Below are 26,459 nucleotides of genomic sequence, written 5' to 3'. Positions count from 1 at the left end.
GAGCTGTTAATGGAAAAATCCCATGATTGATTTCTCTCTTTTCCACAAGCTTAGTCACTGACATTTCACCATTTTTCAGTAGTCATACGTATAAGACTTTTTAAACCCTCGTTGCTTATCCGTGTGTGCCATGCACTGTGCAAGGTGTTACTTTCTCATTTAAATTCATTCTGACAAACTTGTGAGGCACGTATTACCATCATGCACATTTTACAAATGAGAGAGGCTCTGAGGCTTGCCTGGCTCGCCGGAGATAAGTAGTAAACTGGACCAATCGTGGGTTTGTGCTGCTTGCTGAGTAGATGAATGTAAGGTGGAAGGGGCATCCGAGCCTACGCAATGATCTGACTCTGAAGCTAAGGTACAGCAAACCATTCCATTCAATTCACTTAAGGCTTACGATTCCACCCCAGTCAAGGTGAGCTTCTAGCCATGCCCAGGACAGAACTGTTGGGTGCATTCTTTGTCCACATGGATCACAGAGCCCTTCCTTTGAGTGGGACGTTCTGCAGACAATCTTCCTTGGAAAGAGAATGGCGCTTAAATACAACGCCTCACATTTTGAAGCGAAGCTTCACTGCTATTCATTCATTTGTGGTGAAAGCAGAAATGAAGCGAAGGAAAGCCTCTACTCTGACACTTAACTTACAAGAAAGTGGAGCGTCCAGGCAGACTCTCATCACTGCGCAGGCTTCGTGCCCTGCCCCCTTGTCTGCAGTTCCTGGTGAAGGCACAGGACTAGGATGTGGGACAGATCAACCAGCAACAGGAAACAGGAAACATTTGCTGCTAAATCACCCATCACTGTCCAGGACGGTAAGGATTCTAATGCTGACCTCAAAAAACACGAATAGTTGTGAAACACTGAAATAGATACTGCGGAATTAAATACAAATATTCCCAACTTGAGCTTCTTTTTTTTTTAAGTTATAAAAGTAATTTAGCACAAACCAATAATACTAAAACACTTTCATGAAGTGAATCTTCACCCCCCCGAGGTAGCTGTTTGCAGTTCAATGTTAACCATCGTCTGTTCCAATAAACAGACACATATTATAGGAGTTTATTCAAACTTAGGTATTATCAAAATTAATGTGCATGTTGCTTTTTTTTTTAAGTGTTTCATCCCTCTAGGCCAATACCTATAGCTCTGACATTCTAATAGTTGAATTACGTTCCGTAGCATGGCTGTCCCATGATCTAGTTACCTTCCTCCCTATGGCGGGAGTGGGCGGGGTTCATGTTTCTGCAAACTAATTTTTTGACCATTGGAGTGGCTTCAGTGGAAGCGGCTTAAGAAGCTCCGACTTGCCGTAAAACAGCGTCGCGCGCATAGGCCCGGTTTGGCTAGGCGTTGGGAAGACAGGACTAGCCGGGGAAAGACTTATTAGCCCGGGATGCTGAAGTTGGGGCGCCGGGCGAGCGAAGCGGGAGCGGAGAAGGGCCGGGCCCCGCGCCACCTCCCCCCTCCGGCCACGGGAGGGCGCGCTCTGGCCGGTACGGCGACTTCCGCCGGCGCCCCGCCCACCAGGCTCGCCCCACGCTCCGATTGGCTGCGCGGCGGGAGCGCGCCGAGTCAGGGGGCGGGCCCGCGCCGGCTACAAAGCGGCGAAGGTCACGGCGGGAGGAGGCGCGCGCCGCCGCTCCGCGTCCCGCCCGCGGCCTTCGGCCCAGCCGCCAGCGCCACCGCCGCCGCCTACCGCCTGCCGCCTGCCGCTGCCCACAGCCCATCGCCCGCGCCAGGAGCCATGGAGGGAATGAGCGCGCTGCTGGCCCGCTACCCAACGGCCGGCCTGGCCGGCGGCCTGGGGGTCACGGCGTGCGCCGCCGCCGGCGTGCTGCTCTACCGGATCGCACGGAGGTGAGTGCGCGCGGCCCACGCGGCCGGCTAGTATCACGCCCGCGCCCCTGCACCCGCACCCGCCCTCCGCCCGCTGTCCTCCCAAGCCCGCCGGCTCCGGGGCCGCCCGCGCCTCGCTGTCCGTGAGCGCGGCGAGGCCGCGGCGCGGCGGTGGGGCCCGGCCCGTGTGTCCCCGCGCCGAGACCCACTGTGCACGCCGCGCCCCCGGAAGGAAAACCGGGCTGGGGATCCCCAGTCGGGAAGCGGCTGAGGAGTGGGTTGGGGGACCCCAGGAATGTGGGGCGGGCGGGGACAGCCAGCGCTTGACGTACGAACTTCCTACCCCGCCGAGATCTGCGCTGGCCCAGATGCAGGGTCTGCAGGGCCCCCAAACCCTGCGGGAGCGTCGAGCGGGGGTCGGGCCTTGCTCCTTTCCGTCTTGAGCCCCGATCCCTGGTCCTCAGGGGCACGTTGGGTCGCGTGAACACCGGCCGGTGGTTTCTGAGGCGCATACGCTGTCTCGGGCGTTGTTCTAATCTCACATAAGCCCATTTCAGAGTCACAACCCCTGCTCTGTCTAGAGAAGCTGAGGGACAAAAGAGCTACATAAATTGTTATTAATTAGACGAGTCAGGGTGTGAGCTGAAGTATCCTGACCCTGGAGCCTGCATCCCTGACCCCCGGGCTCCACAGCCTCCAAGAGCAGGCAAGCCTGACGTACTTCAGAGGTGTTTAAACCGGGCTGGGCTGCCCAGCGGGTTCAGTGGCGGCTCCCCACCCCCGACCCTGGCTCCGAGATCATGCTGACCCCACTGTGCACAGCTGGTCTCCATGGTCAGGGATAAAAGCTTAATGGCCTCTTGCTTCAGGAGGACCTCAGGGGCAGCCCCGCTGTCAACCCACTTGATCCACCTTCCCAGGGGATAGGGGAAAAAGGTGGGGTTGTGAGAACATTCTGGAGACAGAATGGGTGGGCTTGTAGCTTCAGCAGGGGATGTGGAAGCGCAGCTCTTAGGTGGGAGAAGCGAAGGAACTTGCCCACGGTCACTCGGCAGCAAGTGGGGGAGCTGGGACTTGAACCTGGAAGGCATGTCTGTTCTTCCTTAGCCACCACCGTGTACTGCTTCTCACCCAAAGGGAAAAGAAGTGAGGGTGACTGAGTCACAGGCTTCCTGGGGGAGGAAGGGGTAGGAGGAACATCAGCTGTGTCTGCAGGATGAGCCAGACTGGCAGGCTGAGGAGGGGGTGGCCTCAAGGGGTCCCTGACAACGCACAGCTCTACGTGTCCCAGCTTCTGCCCAAAATTTGGAAGCTGGAGGGGCTTTCCGGACCAACTGGTTCAAACCAGTTATCTTATGCACGAGGGAACTGAGGTGCAGAGGTGCATGCCGCTTGCTGTTGCTCAGATTCCCAGAGCGTGTCGACAGCAGAGGTGTGTCCAGAGCCCGGTTTGCCTCCCAGTTAACCGGGGGCAGGGAATGTCAGCCCAAGGACCAGAGCCTGGGCCAGGTCTTGTCTCCAGGCTTTGCAGCTCTCACTTGTGTTGGTGTGGCTAGATTCGCACTGGGTTTGCTCACTGTGCCTCAAGCTCCCGTCTTGTGCTGCGGCTGTTCCTGGGGGTCCCGTCTCCCCACCTGGGCTGCCAGCCACAGCTTTCCCTCTCCCGGAGACAGGAGTCTGAGGCCTTGGTGCAGTGTTGGGTGAGCTGCTTCGAGGGGAGCCAGGAGGGTACCAGTGTGGCGTGACACCAGAGTCGTGGTGTGGCATTGGGACCTTTTGATTGAGAAGGACCAGGCCTTTCCCAGGAGGCTCTGAGATTCTACCAGAGCGCTGGCTTTTGTCTGGGGGTCATAAATTAGCCACTGTCACGATTCAGAAGCAAGACCAGGCTGAGCCCTTCTCCCTCTGTGGGGGAAACAGTGACAGTGAGGAATGGCTTTGGCCACGGCGTGGGTTTCGAATGACCCTGGGGAGGGCATGTGAGGAGAGTTGTTTCTGGAAATGGACTTGGCCGGCTGGGTGTTTGGGGGCTCAGCACAGCGATGGAGGGACCTGGACGGAGGATCGGCCGGGGAGCAGGGGGAAGAGCCCGCTTCTCTGAAGGGCTGCGGTCCCCAGAGCCTCCGGCAGGGCCAACCCTGGCTTCCCACCCGCGGAGTCCTCTTGACCGGCCTGTGTGTTATGACCTGGCGTGGGGCAGGAGCTGCTGTTGGCCCCATTCTACAGATGAGGAAACAGAGGCCCAGGGAGATTGGGCTTCCTGCCCTATGACACCAAGTTGCTAAACGGCAGAGCCCTGCCTCACCCTGGCCCTTCAGCTCCTAACCAAGCCTCGTGCTCTGGGTCCTCACTGAGCAACTTGGCTGTCACTCTGCACCCATAGGAGGCCAGGTGGAAGGCCCAATTACACTTCCCCAGGCTGGCGTGCCCTGTACCCAGGCAGTCTTGGTGGCTTCCTGTGCCTCCCGCACCCAAACTCCCACCCCCAGGCTCTGCCGCTTGCCATCGTATCCATCTCCTGCCAGCACATCCCTACTGAAGACCTCTGGAGGCCCCCGTAGGTGGTTATTGGATTGTCCACTTTCTGGTGTTTGGAAACAGAGAGGATGCAGCCTCCCAGGTAAAAGAGTTAAGCCTCGGCCTGGCGTCCAGGGTCCCTGGTTCCCGCTCACCTCTTGCCAGGCTCTCCTGGTGCTGCGCACTCTGGCTGGGGGGACCCTGCTCTCCGCACGCATGCCGGGTGCTGCCCCCCTTGCCCGCAGTCCATCTGTTTGAGGGCCACCTGCTCATTTGCCTTGCTGGCCGGCAAACCCGTTCTTGAGGGTGATGGCAAATGCACCACTTGTTGGCTCTCTCCTATGGCACCTGTCACCAGCTGCCCTGTGAGGTCGTTGTTCTCGTCCTTGTGTCCGGGTCAGGAGTGGAGAGCCTCGCTTGTCTCTGCCTCCCTGCAATCCAGCGTGTGCCCAGCCAGCGCTGTGCTGAGGGACCGGTGTGGTCCACTGAGGGCGGATCCGGGCTTTCTGTCTTGGCGTTGGCTGGACTGCTGTGGGCCTAAGTGTGATTCGCCTTGAGGCTGGCACAGGCGGCTGGAGGCCCGCTGGGTCCTGGTGGCACTGAGTTGCACATTGTGCCGCTGTCCCACTGCCCAGGAGGCTGCTCCTTGGATTCTCTCTGGTGGATCGGACAACACTCAGGGCACAGAGGAGCAAGTGAGGAGCCGTGTGGGGTCCAACAAGGACCCCTCGCCTATGAGCCTGTCCTGGGATCCCCTCGGGGCCCTGCTGGAGGCTGACCTCTCGGCCCCCCAAGGGAACCAGCCTGACTCTCAGAGACCATCTTCCAGACCCCGCCAGGCCAGCACGTGGTGCGCAGGGTCACAGGCTGTGTGCCAGACCCTCTCGGGGAACTTCTCAGGGCCTGGCGGAGACTGGTGGACGCCTGGGCCTCCCCCAGATTCTGAGCACACCCCCCGCCCCCCAACAGGGACTGATCCCCATCAGTGTCTCTTCCATGTGGCACAGTGCTGGGCTCACAGCAGGTGCCCACCCTCTGGCAGGGTCCTGGACCGAGGGCCTGGAGCTGCAGCCCTCAGAGAGGTGGGCCAGTGGTGGGCTAGAACTGACACCCCCCGCCCCCACCAGACCTGTAGGGCACGGCGGGATGCCAGGGCACGAGCTCTGTTGTAACTAACTGTCCGTGTGTGGGGCTGAGGGGGTGATACCATTGTTGGGAGCCTGTGTTCATCTTTTCTTCCCCATTGTGGGTTTGGGGCTTGTGGAGGGACGGTTCCAGAGCATGCAGCTGCCCCTGGCTCCCATCCTGCCCTTGGCTGCCTCAGGCCTCCTCCAACCCCCGCAGAGCCTGAGAGAGCTCAGTACACAGGTAGCAGGAGCTGGGTGAGTACCTTCCAGACCCTCCCGGCCGCTCACCCTCTGGGGCCCAACCTTCCACCTGAGGTGGCCTGGCCTGGACCCACCTAACTTGCTCCTGCCTGTGTCACAGGGACATTCTGTCTTGTCCCCTCAGATCTTGTCCACCACGAAGAGTGGTTTGACCCAGAGCCTCACTGGGGATGGAGGTTGTTGGCTTGCGGGAGAAGCGGGTGAGGGATAGGAGGGGAGCAGGCTGGAGGGGCTTTTCCCTGAGCAGCAGCAGAACCCCGGCTAAGCGGGCGCAGAATAGGCTGACCCAAGGGCTCCTGCGTCAGGCCTGGTAGAGGTGGGTGCAGGCCCAGAGGCCAGGCCTGCGCCGTGGCTGTGGGGACAGTACGTACGAGCTGTGAGGTCAGCCGTCAAGTGCAGCCCGCGAATGTGAGTCACTTCATCCACGTGTCTGGCGCGTGACGCTTCCGGCAGGCGGCAGCGGTGCTGGTGCTTGAGGAGCTGACATTCACACCCAGCTCCCCGTAGCTTTGCTGGTCCGTCTGCCGCTCACAGGCCTGCACGCACTTTCAGGGCTCACCCCTTGGGAGCTGTGGGAGGTGACTTCCTGGCGCGGGGACCCCATCTGGCCAAGGTGGCAGGCAGCTGCTCTGTCCGCGAGAGAGGACCCTCACCCCGCCAACCCTGGGCAGGGATTACCAAGCCAGAGCCGCTGGCCCAGGGACCAGGACTTATCCCCAGCCTCCCCTTCCTGCCACCTCCTTCCAGGCCAGGCTCACTTCCCTAGCAACAGAGCTGGAGGTTCAGGGTAGAAATGATGACTTCCTGGGCGGGAGGGGCTTCGTGCCTGGCCCCCTGGACCAAAGCTTCAGTTCCTGCTCGCCTGCCACCGGTCGTCTTTATTCCCTTCCCATCTCTCTTTATTCGTGGGCTGCCAGCTCTTCTGCTGGCTTCTCTCCAGAGGCGGGGTGTGGTGTGGTGAGCTTCTGGGGTGAAGGGGGCAGAGGGACCCATCACGAGGACAGCAGGACCTGGGGGCAGAGGGGAGAGGTTTTCCGGCCTGCCTCATCACCCCTTTGGACACACCACTGTGCACTCTAACAGAGAAGCCTGTAAAGCAGGTACAGATTAACAAAGAGAAAGCCAAGTGCTTAATTGCCCAGGAATGCCAAGTGCCGGCTTCTCAGCAGAGCAGGTTCCCATACCGCTAGCCGCCTCCTTCCACTGCTCTTTGCCTGAAGCCCAGTGAAGCTGTCAAAACGCCTCCGCTGATCACCTGCCCAGCTCAGTGCTTTCCTAAATTCTCTCATTTGGGGAATGGACATGGCAACTACCAAGCAAACCCCTCCAGTCCCAAGAATCTAAAACAATGTGGGCGACAGGTGGCAGCTGCTCTCCTGGGGACTTCTGTGAAGCCCAGGAGGTGCCTTCCATCCGATCCCCTCGGCAGCCTTTTGTGGGCAGGGATTATCATTATCCCCCTTGGCCAGATAAAGAAATGACTTTCCCCAAAGGTCACACCATGACCACGAGCCGCGCTGCCCAGTGCTGCTGTTTCTGGGCCTTGCCCTCTGGTTCAGTGATGCTGAAGACGTGCGGTCCCTTGTCGTCCATTCTGAGGGCCTTGGCCTGAACTGGAGCTGCAGGTGCCCTCTGTGGACCCTGGGACCCTTCCTTGCAAGGTCTGGTTTCATGTCCTTTTCTCTGTCCGGGCTTTCTCCTCCCCTCCCCTGCCCTCCCCGTGTAAGCTGTCATTTATTGGGTATTTAGCTGGGCACTGTAAGCGCTTCCCACACTTGACATGTCTTGTGCCCAGTCGACAGGTGAGAAGACTGAGGCTTGGAGAACTCTAGTAACCTGCCCATGGTCAGTGCAAGGGCAAGGCCAGGAAGCATCAGCAGTGTCAGAAGCAGCAGCTCTGTTCCCCGGGGAGCCAGCCTTTCTTCCAGGCCCCTGACAATCCCGGGGACAGGGTAGTGACACAGCCAGCTCCCTGCGTTGCGAAGCACCTTTACGTGTCTTGTGTCATTGGGTCCTTGTAACACGCAGATGCCCTGGTTCTGTGATCGCTCCCACTTTGTAGATGTGGGCCGAGGCTGGGAGAGGAGAAGGTGGCAGAGCCGGACGCTCTGGCTTGCAGAAGGTTGGGGCCGTGCTGTCCTGTGGACAGTAGGGGTGTCCGTGTGTGGTATGGCTGCCCATCCCAGCGAAGGCCCAGGTGGCACCCCCAGAGCTGGAGGTGGACTCTGGGGGTGAGTAGGGAGACAGGAGTGGCAAGGCCAGGACCCCAGGGTTCAAGCAGCTGCCACCTGTTGCCCACATTGTTTTAGATTCTTGGGACTAGAGGGGTTTGCTTGGTAGTTGCCATGTCCATTCCCCAACCCCCTCGACACACACACCCCCAACAGCCAGGGAGATGGATGGACGGCCCTAGAGCACAGATCCGTCGGTGTCTGGGCCGGGATTATCCTGCACACCCCACCTGTCAGCACACATGTGGCCGGCAAGGGCCACTGTGGCCAGCCTGTCCTGTCCCCCTGCTGGGGAGGGGTGGCCCCAGGCTGAGCAGCCTTCTGCAGTCCCTACCCCTTGGCCTCCTTGGCCCTCGCTCTCCTGGGGACTTCTGTGAAGCCCAGGAGGTGCCTTCCATCTGGAAACTCCCCAGGGAGCACCATTTCCGCATCCTGGGAACAGGCCCAGGTCTGCGGGCCTTGCGGGGATGGAGGGTGGTCCTAGAGCCTGGTCCCTGTCAGCCCCGTGGCCTGGCTGGCTGGCCCTGGGTTCTTGGTGCATCTCCAGCTCGGGGGAGGCTTGGCCTCAGAGGCCAAGGAGAAGCCCAGGTCCTGCCGTTGGACACACAGCGTCCTGTCCTCCTCCGCCTGCCTGCATCTCCAGCTTGGGGTCCCCATCCCGCTTCCCACATGCTCTCCCTGGTCCCCTGTCGCATGGGTACGGAGGTCTTCCCGCTGATTCCACTCTGCTCGTCCACAGGATGAAGCCGACACACACCGTCGTCAACTGCTGGTTCTGCAACCAGGACACGGTGGTGCCCTATGGGAACCGCAACTGCTGGGACTGCCCCCACTGCGAACAGTACAACGGCTTCCAGGAGGTGCGGCCCTCCCATCCAGGACCTGTGGGCCCTGGGCCCTGACCCTGGGCCCCTCCTTCGAGGAGGAGCAGACAGGCTTGGGCAGCTCGGGTGACTTGTGCAAAGTCCCAGCTCCGAAACTGGCAGGTTTGGGTTCAGACCCAGATCTTTCTGGCTCTGAAGCCCAATCTCTACCTTGCACCAGGCCGGGGTCAGCAGGCTCTCTGTGGGCCGGGCAATGAGGAGTTCAGGCTTTGCAGGCCACATGGTCTCTTGCGACTGCTCGGCACTGCAGAGCCTCCACAGACATGTGTAGCGCGTGTGGCTGTGAATAAAGCCCAGGAAAGCTTTATTCACAGACGTGGGCAGCCAGCCCATCGCCAGAGTTTGCCAACCCCTGTGCCAGCCCCTGTTGGGTCCTGAGGAGGGACACCAGGTGGGAGTGTGGGCAGGGGGCGGGATCCAGGCTGCACCCTCAGTGTATCGCCTGTGTTGGGGGTTCCCGTGTAGTTTTTTTGGAAGAAGAGCTTCTGCGTTGCACGTAAAGCAAGGGAGTGTTAGCGATCCACTTCCGTGGAGTGTGGGCACGCGGGCCCTCCGTCCGGCCCCCGAACCCGTGGGGAGGCTCTTGCCCGTAGGGAGGGGCTCCCCCTGACTCAAGTCCTCCTCCCCCCCCCAGAACGGCGACTACAACAAGCCGATCCCCGCCCAGTACCTGGAGCACCTGAACCACGTGGTGAGCGGTGCGCCAGGCCCCCGAGCCCCCATGCAGCCCCCGCAGTGGGTGAGCAGCCAGGTGCTGCTGTGCCGGCGGTGCAGTCACCACCAGACCACCAAGATCAAGCAACTGGCCGCCTTCTCGCCGCGCGACGAGGTGAGCGGGTGTGGGAGGGGCTGGGGGTTCGAGCAGTGGAGGGGAGGCCCCTCCTCACCCCAGCCCCGTGCTGGCCCTGTGTTCCGCGTGTGTGATCTAGTCCATCTCAGCTGCCACTCGCTTCTCGCTCTTTCTGTCTCGTGTCACTGCTGTGGGGGCCCCAAGCCTAGGAGCATCGTGGAAAGCCCAGCTCCTGCCAGCCCAGAGGGCTTTGTCCCTGGGTAGGGGGAGGTAGGGTCCTTGGGCTCCAGCTTGGGGCCCTGTTGGACCATCCTGTCCGTGTCCCTCTGAGTCAGTCTTAGCCACTGGCTGGCGGGCAGTTTGCTCTGGAGTTGGTGGACGATGTCCCGGCTTGTGGGAGAGGAGGGGAGACAGGTGCTGCCGAGAGGCTTGGTGTTAGGGCTTTGCCTCCCCCGGGTCCACCGTGGAGCCCAGCAGCCTTGTCATCTAGCTGATGTCACCTCACCCAGTCTGGGGGTTCCGTGACCTCAGGAGAAAATCCCAGCTGAAGCCCAGAGACACTGACTTTCCCAAGGCCCAGCCTGGGAGTGGGGGAGAGAGGGAAATGGAGGTGAGCTGGGGCTGGGAGGGGAGAGGCAGGGAGGCTGCAGAGAGAAGGGCAGGCATGTGCGATGAGGCAGCCAGGGCACCTCTTCTGGCACATTCAGTCCCAGCAAGAGATCAAACTGATAACCCTCCCGCCCTCCCCTGGAAGCAGGGAGGGAGGGGCGTGTTGCTGCATCTCTTGGGGGAGGAGGGGTGGGAGGGGACTCGAGTCTCCTGGGCTGTTCCTGAAACGTAAAGGCCCTTTGGTTTCTGCTAGGGCCCTGGCCCGGCCAGGGGCTCTCCAGGGTCTTCTAGACCACTGGGCTTAAGGGCGGAGGCAGCCCCACCTCTGGGTTGTCCATCTGCCCGCGTCCAGGTGGTGTCAGCCCAGAGCTACCTTCCCCCGTGGGTCACCTGCCTTCCTGGAGCTCTGGAGTCCGGGAGCAGGGCCTGAAGCAGGGGCCACGTCCCAGACTCTGGCCTCAAGGTGCGTCCTTCGGAGCGACAGAATTGGCTGGAGTGTCTGCTGTCAGCTGAGGGCCCTGCTGTGTCCCGGCCTCTGGGCGGCCCTTATTCCCAGCCGTTTGTCCTGTTGGGCAGCGGGGGAAGCAGGTGCAGATTGGGGACGACTCGCACACGGTCGCCCCCTGGAGACCCTGAGCCTCTGTCTCCCTCCGCAGGGCAGATATGACGAGGAGATCGAGGTGTACCGGCACCACCTGGAGCAGATGTACAAGCTGTGCCGGCCGTGCCAGGCGGCCGTCGAGCACTACATCAAGCACCAGAACCGCCAGCTGCGTGCCCTGCTGCTCAGCCACCAGTTCAGGCGCCGGGAGGCCGACCAGACCCACGCGCAGGTCCGAGGGGCGTCCATGGGGCACTCCAGGCATCCCAGCCCTTGGGTCTGTGCAGGAAACCCCTTCCCAGAGGGCTGGGCCAGTGACTGGGGGGCAGCTCTGTAGAGCTGAGGCCCTTTTCCCTGGGGCAACAACTGTCCCGTGGGGCCACATCCCAACCTGTCCCCAGACACGGAGCGGAGCAGGGGTCCTAAGGAGAATGTTAGTTATTTGCGTGCGTGACAGGGGTTTCTGAGCTGCCCTGCTGAGCCTGGGCACCTGCCAACACCTGTGTGGGTTCCTCCCAGCGCCTTCGTGGTGGGTGCTCTCCAAGGCGCCATGGAAACCAGACTTGGGGAGGTTAAGTCACTTGCAGAGGGCCATGTACCTGGTGTGTGGTGTCACCAGGATTTGAGCCCAGGACTGGCTGGCTAAAACCACCGTTAATTTTTATCACTATACTCAGATGGTGGAATGTCCTGGCTTAAAAAAATGTGATATAAGTAGCAAGTGGGTTTAGAAGTAAAATCCGTCCTCCCCAGAGAAACTCCCACCCACCCCCTGGGTCCCCGGAGGTGCCCTCTGGTTGTGGCCATCTAGCTGACTGGTTGGTGTGTGGTTTCCAGTCTGCAGCCAGGCCCCCGACCACACAGCCACGCGCCAGCCACACGCCCACTTGCACAGTGGGATGCTCTGACCCTTGCTTTCCTCCTCTGCACCGTGTTTCCAGACTGAACAACTTACTGCTGTTTTTTTAAACTTAATTTTGGCCAGAGTTATCTGTACACTTATTACAATTCCAGTTAGAGCCGCAGTAGGAATTTTTTATGAGAATTTGAAAACGATTGAAAAAAACATACTTGAAAGAAGAGGCCACCATCACTTCAAAAGGGTTTCTGTAGAGAATGTGGCAGCACGGCTCTTCCCCACACAGGAGCTCGCAGTGGGGTGACGGCCCAGAAATGAGACAGAGTAATGGGACCCAGTGGTGAACCAGAAACAAAGCCAAGAGGGTGTGAGAATTTAGGGCGTCTCTGATCATCAGGAACTGGTGGGTTCTCCGGCAGGTGGGCCCCGGCCAGACCCCCGTGCACAGAGTGGGCACCAGGATGGGTGTCGGTGGCTCTGTCCCTCTTGCCGACCAGTCTCTCCCTCCCTCCCTCCCTCAGAGCTTCTGCTCGTCCGTGGTGAAGGCCCCGCTCCAGGTCATCGTGCTCCGAGCCCTCGCCTTCCTGGCCTGCGCCTTCCTGCTGACCACCGCGCTGTACGGCACCAGCAACCCTTTTGCCCCGGGGGCGCCCCTGCCCCCGGCCCTGCCACCTGGTAGCAACGGCTCGGCCCCGCCTGGCAACAGCACAGCCCCTGGGACCGAGGGCTGGCGGCAGCTGCTGGGCCTGCTGCCCAAGCATGCGGCGGAGAAGCTGCACGAGGCCTGGGCCTTTGGGCAGAGCCACCAGATGGGCGTCGTGGGGCTGGGCCTGCTCACCTGCCTGCTGGCCATGCTGCTGGCCGGCCGCCTCAGGTGCGTGGGGGGCAGGCGGGCGGGGCACGGTGGGAGCAAAGCTCCAGGCTGGAGGGGCGGGCTCTGAGGGGCCACTGGGGCCACAGCGCCCCGCTGCCCCACCTCAGGCCCCTCATCTGCAGAGGGCTGAGGATAACCTGCCTCACGGGCTGTGGAGGGCCGAGTGGGCGCCCTCGGGCCTTTGCTCTGCTTCCCCGTGCGGTTGCAGACCCTGTACCGAACGGTGTCCACATCGTCTCCCAGTGACTCTGAGGGAGGTTTCTTAGCCCCATCGTACAGACTAGAACACTGAGGCTCAGAGAAACACTGACTCGGAGTCACGCGGCCTGTAACTGTTGGAAGCGGCATTCAGAGGCCCACGCTCTCCTCACGGCCCTGGGTTCTGTCCTCTGAGCAGGGCTGGGGGTGGATGAAGGTGGCAGAGTGGGAGGGGTCACCTTATCCCGCCTCGCTGGGCCCTCACTCCCGCTCTCCCCGCAGGCTCCGGAGGATCGACGCCTTCTCCACTGGCCTGTGGGCCCTGCTGCTGGCGCTGCACCTGGCCGAGCAGTACCTGCAGGCTGCCTCGCCCAGCTGGCTGGACACGCTCAAGTTCAGCACCACGTCCCTGTGCTGCCTGGTGGGCTTCACAGCAGCCGTGGCCACGAGGAAGGCGACGGGCCCACGGAGGTTCCGGCCCCGAAGGTCAGAGAAGCAGCAGTGACTGCGGGGGGAGGACAGATGGACGGACAGGCCCAGGGCTTTGCCCGCAGCGCAGACAGTGCCCCTCTGTCTTGCATCTTTCTTACCTGCCTCACTTCCGGCCCCGCCCAGCCTAGGGCCCCCGGTCCTGGCCCAGCCCCTCCACTTTCCCGAGGAGTCAGGCCTGCCCCCCTTTCCTTTCTGGCTCCACCAAGCCATTCCCCAGCCCAGGCCCCCAGCCCACCGAGTGCTCCCTAGCTGCTCACTGCCTCCACCTCTCTGGCCAAAGACCCCCTCACCGTCCTGAGCCTGGAACACGGGCAGCGCCCATGCTGCCTGCCTCTGACCCGTGGCTTCCTGCTTTCAGCTCCAGGCACCCCACACTGGCCACGGCCCTTTTCCTGGCTCTGACACCACGGGAAGAGGGTTGCAGGCCTGCTGCCTGCTTCTCCTCTCACCTTGCCCCGCCTCTGGGCCCCCTGACATGGGTTGGTGATGGTGGCTGCAGGCTGGGCCCTGGCCGCATGGCCTGACCACTCGGGCTGCTTGGCATGGGCAGGTGCTGCTGAGCCGGGGCCAGAGCAGAGTCGCCTACCTCGTCCCACCGTCGCTTCTCTGGTCTGTCCCTTTGGTCCTGCCCGTTGCCCTGTAAGCCCCGTGGAGCTGGTGAAACCAGGAGGAGACAGGGCTGCCCCCTGGGTTCCCTGCTCTGAGACCCTGTTATCCCTCAGCCTCCTTCCCCAGGAATGGAGAGTGCAGTTCTTAGGCCCAGACAGGCCTTGACCATGAGTGTGTGGGGCGAGGCCTTTCTCAAGGTGGACAGGAGGAAATCCTGCCTCTCCTGTGGTCAGCAGGTATCTTAACAGCCAGGCCGTGGTGAGAATTGGCCCAGGCTGGGGGAAGGTCTAAGCTCCAAATACTCTCTCCTTTACTTCTCTATCTTTTGGGCACCACTGTGAGCCAGATAGGCAGAACCTGGGCACACACACTCTGCCCACTCTCCTGGGAAGCCCCTGGGTTCTGCCCTCGAAAGGCAGGACCCTAACCTTTATGGCCAAGCCCTCCACTCATTCCCTGCAGGGACTGGGGTTCAGGCTTCCTGGGCCGAGGCGGCCCTGATTGGCAGGCAGCGCAGGGCCTGAACTGCTCTCGTTGGCCCTGTTCCCTTCCCCCCATACCAGGGGTGTCCCCAGTTTCCTCCTCTCACCCCCTTCCTCCAGTATGATGCCTGGGAAGTGTTCCAGCTGCCCAAGGTTAGCATGGAGTAAGGAGCCCAAGGGACACGCAGGCCCATGACAGCAGGTCATTGTCACCTTGTCCCTCTCTGGCCTGTCACTGCCCTCCTCCTGGCCCCTAGAGCCCCTCAGGGAGGGCACCACAGCTCCTGCTTCCCACTTCCCTGTAGGGCAGCCACAGACCCCACAGGGCTTCAGCCTCGCTCTCCCTGGGCCAGGCCCTGCTGTGCCAGCCTGCTTACTGCCTGTGGGTGGAGAGCTGGACCCCTCTCCAGGGCCCCTGAGTGCTGACCTTGGCGTGGATGTGCTCTGGAGGCTGACGTGCCGTCCACGTTTTGAGGCAGTTCCCAGCCTGGGGGCTGCCCTCCCAGGGCCGTGGCAGGAGGCTGGACCAAGGCCGTGCGCCCCTCCAGGGCCCTGGGTCCTGCAACTCCTCGCTGCAGGCACGAGCCCCCTCCAGGTGTGGCCCCAAGTGCGCCAACCCCTCCGCTGTACACATGGGAGCCCAGGGAAGGCAAGAGCGGATCACACGCGTGTGCGGGTCACACTCAGGAAAGGGCGGCCAGCTGGCTGAGCCTGAGGGGCAGGTGGAGTGAGCCCGGCTCAGGCCCCTCGCAGAGCCCCCGGGGAACAGGAGTCGTGCCCAGGCCCCTCTCCTCGGGTTCTCGGGCTCCGAGGCGGCCACCCCTCGCCACTCACCCCTCGGCGCCCGGGGTGGGGAGCGCCTGGGTGGAGCGTGAGATGGAAGGGCGCTGACGAGGCAGAGGGGGAGTGGGCTGGCCGTCCCTCGGCCCGGCGGCCAGCCTCGGGGAGAAGGCGCGGCGGGCGCCAGGCGGGGAGCCAGTGTCTGTTGGCTGTGCGTGCCCTGCCCTCTGGAATCTCCTGTTCTCAAGGAAGCTGGCAGCGCGATGCTAATTACTGTTTTTCTTGGTGTTGAGTAGAAGCAGGACATCTGTGTGTACGTGTGTATTTAAGTTAAATTATTTATAACAACCCTAACCAGCTCTCTTGCTGGCCAGGAGCCTGCTGAGCAGATGTCACTCCTGCCCTCTAGTGGGGACGGAAAGACACCTTCATGTCACTGAGATGGAGCTCATCGAGGAAGGCTTCCCGGCCTCTTTAGTGTTTGGTGTGATGTTTTAAAATCACCCACCTGTCCCTTAAAGTTTCATTACATAGAGCATATTCCAGCACCTTCCGACATTACTGGCGACAGCTGAGGAAGTGCGGGCACCACTGGGATCGTGGCTTATTACCTGGGAACGTGTCGGCCCTGCTTGGGGCCTCTCTCCCCTCCGCTGGGGACGACAGTCAGACCATCTGGGATCAAGGGGCCGTCTTCTCCCTCCAGCTCTGGGGTCCCCGCCCCAGGCCGAGCAGGCTCACTCGTAACGCTTGCCCAGGAGCCCGCCGGGAGGGGCCCGTGTCCCTTCTGCCTGCAGCTGTCACCGAGTGTCCCGTCCTCTCTTGTGCAGACGTGGATGATTGTCTAGTGATCCTCCAATTACTGTAACCGCAACTCCCGGCCATAGATGTAGTGTTTTTGATGCTGTATTTTCAATAAATGCCTCCGGGGCCCTGCTTTGACCGGTGGGCGCCAGGCACCACGTCTTTTCTGGTTTTTTTCTTTCACGTTCCTTCAGAGGCTCCTGTGCCGGGGGCGGGGGCTTCGGGGGACGGGGGTGCCCACCAGAGCCAGGTTTGGGAGCTGGCAGCGTGGGCACCAAGCGGCTCAGGGCCCACCATCCTCGGGCGCCCTGCTGGCTCGTGCTTCTCCTCGTCTCCATAAACTGCTGCTTAAAATGCAGTCCTCTCTCCTGTTGTTCCCGGCTTGGCCTGGGATTGGCTTGGAAAATCAAAGGTCCCCCTCAGTGTCAGATGGGAGGCAGTGCAGCCAGCCGCCCGCCCCCTCGCTGGAGCCCCTGTGTCCCGGCGGACACACAGAGTTGGATCCGGGCCGGGGCCTCACTGAGATGGGATTTGAAGGCACAGGCGGTCTGGGCGGGCCTCGCCAGAGGAAGTGTCGGTCCCTGTGCAGCGCTCGGGAGCCTGGCGGAGATGGGGCTCCTTTGACAGGGGCCTCCTGGGGCCTGTCTTCTGCGGAACCAGGACAAGGGCTCACGCTTGGCGCTTCACAAGGATCTGCTAGTTGAGTGATGCCACTGCATGTCCCAGTGAGAGGGTCAGACCACAGAACCGTCTCCCCCTCGGTGCCACCATTTTTAGTAGCATCAGAGATTGGGAAAGCACCTGTACCGGGTGGTTGAGAGACTCAGGTTATAAGCTCTGGGGCAGCCCCAGGTGTGAGCGGGATCTGGGAAGCGTAGGAAAGGGCTGACAAGACCCAGCTTCTCCTGGGCCCAGCTGGCCACCTCTGAAACCTGCAGCCCGACTTGGACCCTCTCCTCTTACTTGCCGATTACTGCAGGTGGCCCTCGGCCAACTCGCGGCCTGGCCTGGCCTGTGGGCTGCCCGGTGGGGCGGCACAGGAAGCCCAGCGCAGGCAGAGTCGCGCTGCCACCCGCTGGAAGGGCCCGGGCGTGCCCGCCCCCGTGGCCCACGTGCCCCGCCCTCATCAGGCTGCTTCTGCACAGGGCGGACGGGGTCCTCTGGGAGGTGCAGGCCCCAGCAGGGGGCGGGGCTTCGTGCGTGATTGGAGCGAGTTGGCCAAAGGTCCCAGCGCACCTTCACCGCCCTTCACTGTCGTGCCGAGTGTCCCCCAACCTTGCAGGCCACTCCTCAAGGTCGTCTGTCCTGCCAAACGGTATGTCATTCTAAAATGACAGCACAAAATCGTATCTTGTATTTAGAGGCAGAACCTTCCGCAGGCGTTTTGGGGGAAAGGAGGTGTAGGGGTCAGACAGGCTTAGGCAGGATGGGTCAGCGGGTGGAATGCAGGCGTGTCCAGCCTGGGGCCAGCCAGGTTGCCCAGACTCCGCCGTAGATTTGCTTGATTTCCCCGTGTCCCCCAGCCACTGGGCCCCGGCCTTGGTTCTGAAGTCCAGATGGCTTCCTGGTGCTTTGGAAGGCTTTAAGGAGGCCACGCGGTTCTCCAGGAGGGCGTCAGCTGACCCCACACTTTCCTCATAAAACTTGTTTAAAGAGAGGGGCAGGGATGAGAAATAGGGAAATCAGTGGCGTGGAGATATTGGCCAGCGGTGCCCCGAGCTCAAGGTCATGGTGGGCACGGGGTGGGTACCTTAGGCAGCCCCCCGGCTCTGCTGCAGGGACTGAGCCCACCTGCCCGTCCATCGGCACATTATCCATGGGCTCAGTTGTCCCTTGGGGACCGAGGTAAGGCTGGACCTCCTGCAGCTCCGTCCAGACGGCGGACTAATCATGTATTAACTGTCTCTGTCCCTCCCCCTCTGTAATCGGTTGCCTTAATCAGAAGCATGGTTGACATTCTGGCTTGGGGCCACCGGGTCCTGTTGTGTGATCTGTACCGTTCTCGAGTTAAAGAGACACTGTCACCTTCCGTCTTTCGGGCAGCCTCGCGATCGTTACGGGTCTTTCTAAGTTCGAGTTGGTGTCCGGCCAGAGCCTCTTCCCAGAGATTCCCAAGCTTGGCTGCCTTCCGCCCCGCTCTTCCAGGGGCTTTCGAGGAGTGTCTGAGACCAGAGGGCAGCGGCAGGACTCCCAGGGTCGGGCCCTGGGGAGCAGGGGCTCCCCGAGCTCGGCCGCTGCTGGGAGGCTCTGGGCACCAAGCGGGTAGCGGCGCGGAGGAGCCCAAGGCCCAATTGAGCGGCCAGCGCAGGGCTGGGCGTTTTTTGCTTCGAGGTGAAGGGTTGGCGTGAGGCTGGCGAGGGCGACAGTGTCACTTTAATACCGAGACTCGTAGTGGACCTAGTTTGCTGTGAGGCTGAGGGGGATCGGAGGGGGCATGCCGGGAGGGGTGGGTCACGCTGGCACCTCCCAGCCACCCGCTCCTAATGGCGTGAATGTGGTCGGACTGCTTTTCTGCTGCAACTAACACACGCCTCCTCTGGGACCCCGACTCGTGCCCCACCTTGCACCGTGGGAGGGGAGGGGGCCCGCCGTGCGGAGGCCGCTCCGGGGGCCCCCGGGGCTGACCCAGTCCCCTCTCCCATGCCCGCTGGGCTCTCTCTCGCAGGTACTTCCCGGGAGACTCTGCCGGCCTCTTCCCCGCCGGCCCCAGCCTGGCCGTCCCCTGCCGAAGCGTCGCAGGCCCCTCGCCGGCTCTGTTCATCCCCGCCCCGCCCGGCTTCCTGCCACTTGCCAACCAGCAGCTGTTTCGGTCTCCCCGCCGGGCCTCGCCCTCCTCGCTGCCTGGCCGCCTCAGCCGGGCCCTCTCTCTGGGAACCATCCCCTCTCTGACGCGAGCAGGTAAGTGGCGCTTGGGCCGTGGTGGGCAGCGCGGGGCTGGGGGCAGCCGGGCTCGGGGACTCTGGCTGAGCCCGAGGTGGGTGGTGGTGCTTCTGCTGTAGAGACGGGCGGAGCTGGGTTCAGACCCTGCTGTGTCCACTCACTGGCTGCCTTAGCCAAGGGGCTTAACCATGCTGAGCCTCAGTTGCCCTCAAAAAAAATTGAGGCCCGTGGTGGAACCCACTCTGTGGGTGGTCGTGAGGGCTAAACCGGGTGGTGTATTTAAGGCGCTTAGGCATCCGGTGGGTCCACGTCCCCTCCCGTGGGGTTTTGTCTTGTCTTTTATCACCGTTCTCACCGTTATTATTAACTGCCGTTGTTTTGAGACACTAGGGGCTGGGAATTTTGCCCCCGGCCTTTCTGTGTGGTCCACAGGGCCAGGATTCGGTTCAGGTCTGCTACATTTATGGAGCCCCGGAGTGACCAGCACCTGGTCCCTGTCACCGGAGGCTTTGTCTCATCCCTCCCCTTCCCCAGCAGGGTCTTCCGTGACGACCCTCCTCACCTTGGGAAGCCACCCGGTGCCCACGGGGTTTGCTTCACCCTCGGGGTGCGGCCTGGGGTGCGGGGCTGTGCGGCAGGATCCAGCCTCTAGGAAGGTGGGCGGCATCTTGGTTAAGCCCGGCTTGCTGACGTGCAGTGTCTCTCTTAAGCCCCTGAGCAGCTCCCCCAAGCAGGGGGCTCCCCCTCCAGTCCGACACCCCTCTGGACCTGTTTCCCTCCGGGACTCGCCCAGCGTCTGCTGTGTGCAGTCCAGCGTCCTCGTAGGTAGAGGGTGGGCCACAGTGCAGGAGACACGGCTCGCTGGACACAGCTCGTGAGCTGAGCGGTGGGTAGTGTTTGAGGCCTTCAGGCTGGGATTGAAGGGGTGAGAGCCCTGAGGGGTACGGAGACCTGGACTCCAGGGACTTCTGTGTCACCGAATGTGAGCCGTGATGCTGGCGGAGGGTGGCTGCCGCCTGCCCTCCTCTGGAAATGGCTGTTCAGCAGAGTTCCTGAGCCCGTGGCCGGCAAGTCCCAGCTCAGGCCCTGGGGCTGACGGACAGGGCCTCTGCGGGCCCTCCGTGAACAGCAGCTGGAGCCGGGGGGAGGGGAGCAGAGTGGACATGGAATGCCCTGGACCCAGGGACCTGGAGGGCCCGGAAGCTGGGCCCTTCCCCAGAAGAGTGTTCTCTGTGTCAACAGGCAGCCTCCCGGTTGCCCTGGGAGGCCCGAGGCAAGGGCTCAGGAGGCCCCCTGCCCCGAGGGTGGCAGAGCAGTTCTGTGGAACACAGGCTGGTCTCAGGGTGGGATCCCGGAGTCTCCATTGCTGGCGCGGGTCCTTGGCTCAGGTGTCAGGAGGCCCTGGTGGTCCGGGGCACGGGCACAGTACCAGGGTCCATCTTCCCGTCTGTCTCTCTGCTCTACTTGCCTCTGCACCTCTCGCTGCAGGCCTCACCCCTGCGTCCCTGCAGCTCAGCCCCAGCAGGAAGGCCCCTCCCCAGTTCTTGAAAGGACTCCGGCTGTGCTTGGGCCACGTGGCCATCCTCACACAGTCACTTGGGGGTTGACCTGGGTCTGTGTCCCCGGACCGGTGGGTGGAAGGGGCAGGCGGGGCTCTGTGGCCGACGGACCCCTCAGAGCCCTTCGGGCAGTGGGGCAGCAGCCCCCACGCGGGCACGTGGAGGCCGCCGGCTCTTTCCACGCTCAGCTGTCAGCAGGGCACTTGGGGGACCAAGGGGCTCATGAGATGGAGCCCCTGCCCTTGGGGTGCACTTGGCTGAGGAAGGGGCAGCGGGCTCTGCGCACCAAGGCCCAGCGCAGGTGGTCAGGCGACGGGTTAGTGGAGCAGGGCAGGGCTCCAAACGGCTGAAGCAAAGAAGGCACAGGTCAGGTACCGGGACGCGACGTCCCGTGCGGCCTGCTGTGGGTTTCGGCCTCCTCATCCGCGAGGGGGGAACGTGCCCTCGTGAAAGCTCCACACGGGTGACGGTCTTGGCAGAGCAGCTGTGTGAGGGGGGGAGGGGGCTGGAGCCCAGGCCCTGTCTCCGCAGGGACCTGTGTTGCCTTTCTCTTTCCTCTCCAGACTCAGGGTATCTGTTCAGTGGGAGCCGCCCACCATCTCAGGTGTCCCGATCCAGAGAGGTTCCGGTTTCAGGTGAGGAGGACAGAACGCCAAGAGGAGTGACCGGGAAGCCGCCTGAGGCAGGGCAGCGCGTGGGCCGGCGTTTCCAGAGCGTGTGCAGGGCGGGACAGCAGCCGCATTGAGCGTGAGCTTTGGGGTCAGACGGGCCCCCAGAGGGGGTCACGTTTAAACCCCAACCCTGTGCCTCCCAGCTGTGCAGCCCTGGGCAAGTGCTTCACGCCCTGTGCCTCAGTCTCCTCTTCTGGAAAATGGGCGTGAGAGTTTCTAGGATCAGCTACAATGCTGTCGTCCTTACAGTGGTGACGGATGGAGGCGGCACTTGGGGTGCCGGCGTCAGCGGGGTTCAGGGTCGCTGACCTCAGGTCTCCAGGGTTGGTTTCTCCCCGGGCCTTGCTCTCAGCTGAGGGAGGAACCAGGGGCTTTGGATAGAAGTCAGGGGGAAGGGGGCAGAGGGGGCATGGCTGAGGCTCCGGGATCCTCTCCCCTCTCTCGGGTGCCTGGTGGGGTGCAGGCCCCTCCTACCTCAGTTCTCAGCAGGGCTCCCCTCTGCCCCCCAGTCTAGGCCCAGCCTCGCCTTTCTCCCTGGGTCAATACAGGAAAGAGCCCCAGGACCACAGCCGGTCCTATAACTAGAGCAGACATTGACACGATATTGTCATCTTTGTTTCTGTCATCCTCCCACCCTCCAGATTACTTCTCTCTGCTGTCGGGGAGCTGCCCCTCCTCCCCCGTCCCTTCCCCAGCGCCCTCCGTGGCTGGCTCAGTGGCCTCCAGCTCTGGCTCTCTGCGCCACCGCAGGCCCCTCATCAGCCCTGCCCGGCTCAACCTGAAGGGGCAGAAGCTCCTGCTGTTCCCGTCGCCCCCTGGGGAGGCCCCTAACACCCCCAGCAGCTCCGACGAACACTCGCCCCGCAATGGCAGCCTCTTCACCATCGAGCCGCCCCCCGTCCCACAGAGGCAGCCGGCGCGGGACACGAAGCACACCGTGGGTACGGCCCTCTGACCGCCCTCTCGGAGGCAGGAGAGCCCAGCGGGCCGTGGGAGGCCTCTGGTCAGTGTGCAGCGGTGGGGACACCGTCAAGAGGTCACACGGGGCCTGTCCTGGCTCTTATCTGACTGTGTGGCCACTCTCCCGAGTCCAGACGCCCCTGGCCTGGCTGGCCTGGCTTCTGGTGACCTTGAACCCTCCAGGACGTTGCCCTTTTTCGGCTGATTTTATTTTCTTCTTTTGCAATTGACCTGGAGGCTCCTCTGTTCCTTGGGATGGGTCAAAAGTGCATCAGGCTGCATCTGGTTGCAGATGTTTTTGTTTTGCTCAAATGAAGTTTTTCCGCAAAGCATTTTAGAATTTTTAAAATTAGGCCTCAACCTTTAAAATCTAGAACTTTCACATGAATGTGTGGATTTCCTGTGTCTCGTATTATATCAGAAGATCTGGCCACGCTGGGCCAGACAGGTAGAAGGGCAGGCTGAGGTCCCACGCCCCAGCCTCTGCCACTCCCTGCCCCACTGACCTGCCCCCTCCACAGCCTCGCTTGTGGCCGTCGTCTTCTACCGCCTGGCGGTGTTTGAGTTTGTTGCTCCTGATCTAAAGCCAGCTCCCTTCACGGCAGCTACACAGACAGGACCTGAATGAGGACCTGGCCTCCCACTGCCCACTGCCTGGGGCGGGCCGAGCAAGTTGGGACCGGCAGGGCTGGCTGGCTGGCTGGCCGCGTCTGAGGACCATCCTGGGATTGGAGGTGGAGCTGCCCCGCGTCTGTCCCTGGGGGTGAGCCATGAGCTCCCACTGAAACGCCCCTTCTCCCTGCAGACATGAAGTCAGCGCCGGAGGGGGGCAGCACGTGCAGCAGCCGCTCCATCAAGAAAGAGGACGACTCGTCCCGGTCGTCCTCCTGTGTGGTGGACACCACCACCAGAGGGTGCACGGAGGAGGCCCCCACCTGGCGAGGTCTGCACCCCGTGTGATGTGCGGGAGGGGGGCAGGGTAGCGCGGGGTCTCCGGGTCTGCAGCCGCCTCCTGAGAGCTGTCTGAGAACAGCGCCTCGAGGGCTCTTGGGTGACAGAAGAGGGGGAGATGGCCCACCCGAGGCCCCCTGGACCCTGTCTGTGACAGCATCCCCACTCAGATTAGGGTCTGCATCTGTGCTCTTACAGGAGCCTCTGGCCACAGGTGGCTCTTTACATCTAACAGTTAAAATGTAATAACAATAAAAATCTACTTGCTTAGCTGCACCAGCCACATTGCAGGCGCTCCACTGCCGCGTGTGGCCTGTGGCTGCTTGACTGGACAGAACAGATACAGAACACTTTCACCTTTGGAGAAAGTTCCCCGGGAGGGTGTCAGCGTGGGCGCCCTGGGGGCCAGTGCAGAGGCTGCAGGCTGCGCAGGGCACAGAGTTGCCTGGGTTCAAATCCTGGCTCCTCTGCTTGCGGGATGGGGGCGGGCTGTGACGTCAAATTCCAGTTCAGTGTAAAGCCCAGCAGTCAGCTCCTGGTACCCCCTCCAGATGTGTGGGAGACATGTATGTTGACAGGATTTTCCTGTAATGATCATTTTGAGCTGACTGGAAATGGGTGCTGCTCCCAAATCAGGTGGGGTCTGGGATGTGACCCAGCAGCATCAGCTTGGGGTGGGGGACCCCAGTCAGCAGCTTATCGCAGGGTACTCGTCCTGTCCTGTCTGTAAAGCTGGTGTACCCCATGGCAAGGTGCAGGTGTGTGCCACCCTAGCCCGGTACCTGCCTGGTGGCAGAGGGTCAGGAAGAGAGGTATCTTCAAGGAGTCAGGACTTGGGAATTCCCCGGTGGTCCAGTGGTTAGCACTCCGCTTTCACTGCTGAGGGCCCAGGTTCAACACCTCGTCAGAGAAGTAACATCCCACAAGCTGCGGGGCACAGCCGAAAAAAAAAAAAGGAGTCAGAATTTAACCAAGTGACCCCACGTTCCCGGGTCTTTTCAGATGGGGAGGCCTCTGGGTGCCCGGAAAGAACTGGGGTGGGGCCTCAGCCCAGGAGCACCTCCCCTGGGGGCGGGGCCTCAGCCCCACATTGCTCACAGGTCTCTCGTTTTCTCTCTGGAAGGTCGTTTAGCCCCCTCGCTGATCCGGGGCCTCCTGGCCGTGAGCTTGACTGTCAACGCCCTCTTCACCTCGGCCTACCTGTACCAGAGCCTGCGCTGACCCGCGGTCCGCAGCCTCCCAGCACCCAGAGAATCTTGGAGGGTGCACCCAGGTGCATGCCGCTTCCACCACTGCCGGCCTGAGCCCTCCTCGAGGGGCTGCCGCCTCCGCCCTTTTCTCCGGGGCCCTGGACCTCGCCAGAGGGAGCCCTGTTCCCGGAAGCCTTCTCCCCACCTAACAGACTGTGGGGCTGGGCATGGTCTTGGGGGTCCCAGCCCTCCCCGCCCACCTCTTTGGCTGACATCAGTTGTGTGTTTGGTGCTGACACTCTGATCCTGAAGCCAGGGGTCCCCGAGGGGCTGCATGACCCTGGGGTCCCTCCCCACCATCCAGCCCTGCCTGGCGGGAACGCCACGACTGCTGTGACGGGATCAGGAGCTGTGGCCCTGAGCCCGCAGCCGCGGGCTGTGATTACACCTTTGTACTGTACCCCTCTGTCCCGTGGGCCGCCTCAGGCTCCCTGGGGGAGGAGGGAGGGGAGGTCTCCAGCCGGGTGGAGGATAAACCTCCCCTGGCAGGCCCCGTTGAGGGCCAGCATCTTTTGACGTTGTCCTGCCCCTTCCTGTGGGCTGTGGGCTATGCCTTCCCTCTGGCTCTCCTGGGCGGGCAGGTGAGTTTCCTGCCCAGGGCCCCTCAGAGTTCCTGGGTCTCAGGGGCCCAATTGGACTAGTGTAAGCACCACCCCCCAGACTCACTTCTCCCTGCTTGTGTCCCCATTTTATTACCTCTGGTGACCTTCCCTGGCAGCAGCCCTGCAGCCGTGAGAGCACTACCCAGGGCCCGCCCCGCCCCGTTTCCAGGCCCCTCCCTCATGCACTGTCCACAGGGGCCTTGTTTGACCCCCTCAGCCTGCAGGTCTCTGGTGAGACTGGACCCTCACGCCCACCCTCAGCATTCTGCTGTCGCGGTGGGCTCAGCGCGACCTCTGTCTCCAGGCCACTGTGGCCAGCCTGCTTCCTACCCCGCGCCCCTTGGTCCTGCCACTGCCCTTCCGACCGATACGGCAGGTCTGCCCCCTACACCTGCCCTTGTGCTGGGGTCCCATCCTGCCCCCGAGAAGAGGAAGGATGGGTCTCAGTCCGGCACAGGGACCCTCAAGATGCCGTGAGGAATGAGAGACTGCCTGTGGGTGTCAGAATCCCCGTCCCGCTGCCCTGGGCCCTGGACACAGGTGTGGGGCTGTGTGTGTGTGTGTGTATGTGTGTGCGTGTGTGCGTGCACACTCGTGCGTGTGTCAGTGCACGCGTTCGTGCCACTTCAGGAGGAAGCAGCAGCCTCTGTGAATTCTGAGACTCATTGTGGGGAGGCTCATGACGGCAGGGGAAGGGTCTTCACTCTGTCATTCAGGGATAAAGTTTAATTTTATTTTTCTACACATTTTTGCCAGGCAAGGCGTTCTGCTGGGAAGCAGGATGCCCCCAGTCCTCCCTGCCGGGGAGGTTTAGTTTTATTAAGCTTTGGGTGCTTTTTTAGTAATTTTTTTTTTACCATGTGGGGAAGGAGGTTGCTCTGACATCCCCCCACTCCTGAGAGCTACTGTTTCCTGCCCTACCCCTCACCCCAGAACGGGGGGAATTGGGGTCCAGGGGCCACGCCACGTCCCAGACTCCAGCTGCCAGAGATGGTTCCAACTCGGAGGTGGTGCCTCTTGGCCTCCATTCGTACCGTGGGCGTGGCCGTCGAGTTTTTTAATTTTACTGTTTGCCTAACCAAGCCAAATTCCATTCCCGAATACCCTTCCTCTCTGGCTCTGAGGAAGCCCTGACTGAGTGCCCAGCCCCCTCCTCTCGCGCCTGGGCCAGCCTGGCCCCTCCTGCCCAGGGCCGGTGGTCCTAGCGCCCCCCAGGGGCAGGGGAGAGGCTGGGCGGGGAGGGGGCTGACTTACGTTTTCTTTCAAACAAAAAACACAACCTTATTTTTCTTTACAAAAGCAAAAAAAAAAAAAGGAAACCAAAAAAGATACCAACCTTTGAACTATACCTCAGTCTGTCTCGTCTTTATTCTCTTTGGGCAGCCCAGGCCTTGGATTGGGGGCCGGGGCGGCGGCAGGGGAGCCCGGGCTGCCGTGGAAGTGATTTCACTCGCTTGTTTCTTGGATACAGAGCCCGGGGTGGTGGGTTCTGAGTGGCAGTGTCCCCAGAAGGACTGAAGGGTTTGAACAGGACGTTATCGGCCTGGACGGGCCTGGGCGGCGGGAGTCTCCTGAGCAGAGACGGGAGGCTCAGGGGCAAACAGCGTGAGCAGGGGCTTAGCCGTCTC

The 26,459-nt window shown here is 61.8% G+C and overlaps 1 protein-coding gene across 2 annotated transcripts; it reads left to right on the top strand.

Annotated features, from left to right (window-relative positions):
• Positions 1-1,679: 1,679 nt before the first annotated feature.
• On the top strand, positions 1,680-26,168 carry TMEM201 (transmembrane protein 201). Of its 2 annotated transcripts, none has more exons than XR_003794583.1 (11): positions 1,680-1,861; positions 8,716-8,836; positions 9,495-9,689; positions 10,916-11,092; positions 12,241-12,593; positions 13,074-13,277; positions 18,624-18,856; positions 20,961-21,032; positions 21,710-22,009; positions 22,634-22,971; positions 24,103-24,220. XR_003794583.1 is itself a non-coding variant. In XM_029230214.1 (11 exons), exons 1-11 carry the CDS (start codon positions 1,749-1,751, stop codon positions 24,198-24,200), a joined length of 2,004 nt encoding a protein of 667 aa, XP_029086047.1. In that variant the 5' UTR covers positions 1,680-1,748; the 3' UTR covers positions 24,201-26,168. The 2 variants fall into 2 exon arrangements, 1 of the variants encoding a protein (XP_029086047.1); XM_029230214.1 differs by having other exon boundaries at positions 22,834-22,971; positions 24,103-26,168.
• The last annotated feature ends 291 nt before the right edge of the window (positions 26,169-26,459 follow it).

The sequence above is a fragment of the Monodon monoceros genome, unplaced genomic scaffold (genome assembly GCF_005190385.1).
Source record: "Monodon monoceros isolate NGI ecotype Baffin Bay Population unplaced genomic scaffold, NGI_Narwhal_1 Super_Scaffold_18, whole genome shotgun sequence".
NCBI classification, from domain to species: domain Eukaryota; kingdom Metazoa; phylum Chordata; class Mammalia; order Artiodactyla; family Monodontidae; genus Monodon; species Monodon monoceros.
Note: the sequence above shows the minus strand (reverse complement) of the source record. Positions and strands in the feature narration are given on the sequence as shown.

What these genes read in the sequence shown, in the direction of transcription:
- TMEM201 (XM_029230214.1), top strand. Translation starts at nt 1,749, where the DNA reads ATGGAGGGAATGAGCGCGCTGCTGGCCCGCTACCCAACGGCCGGCCTG. An exon ending in CTCTACCGGATCGCACGGAG is followed by an intron (nt 1,862 to 8,715) that starts GTGAGTGCGCGC and finishes GCTCGTCCACAG; the next exon opens with GATGAAGCCGACACACACCG. An exon ending in GGAGGCCCCCACCTGGCGAG is followed by an intron (nt 22,972 to 24,102) that starts GTCTGCACCCCG and finishes TCTCTCTGGAAG; the next exon opens with GTCGTTTAGCCCCCTCGCTG.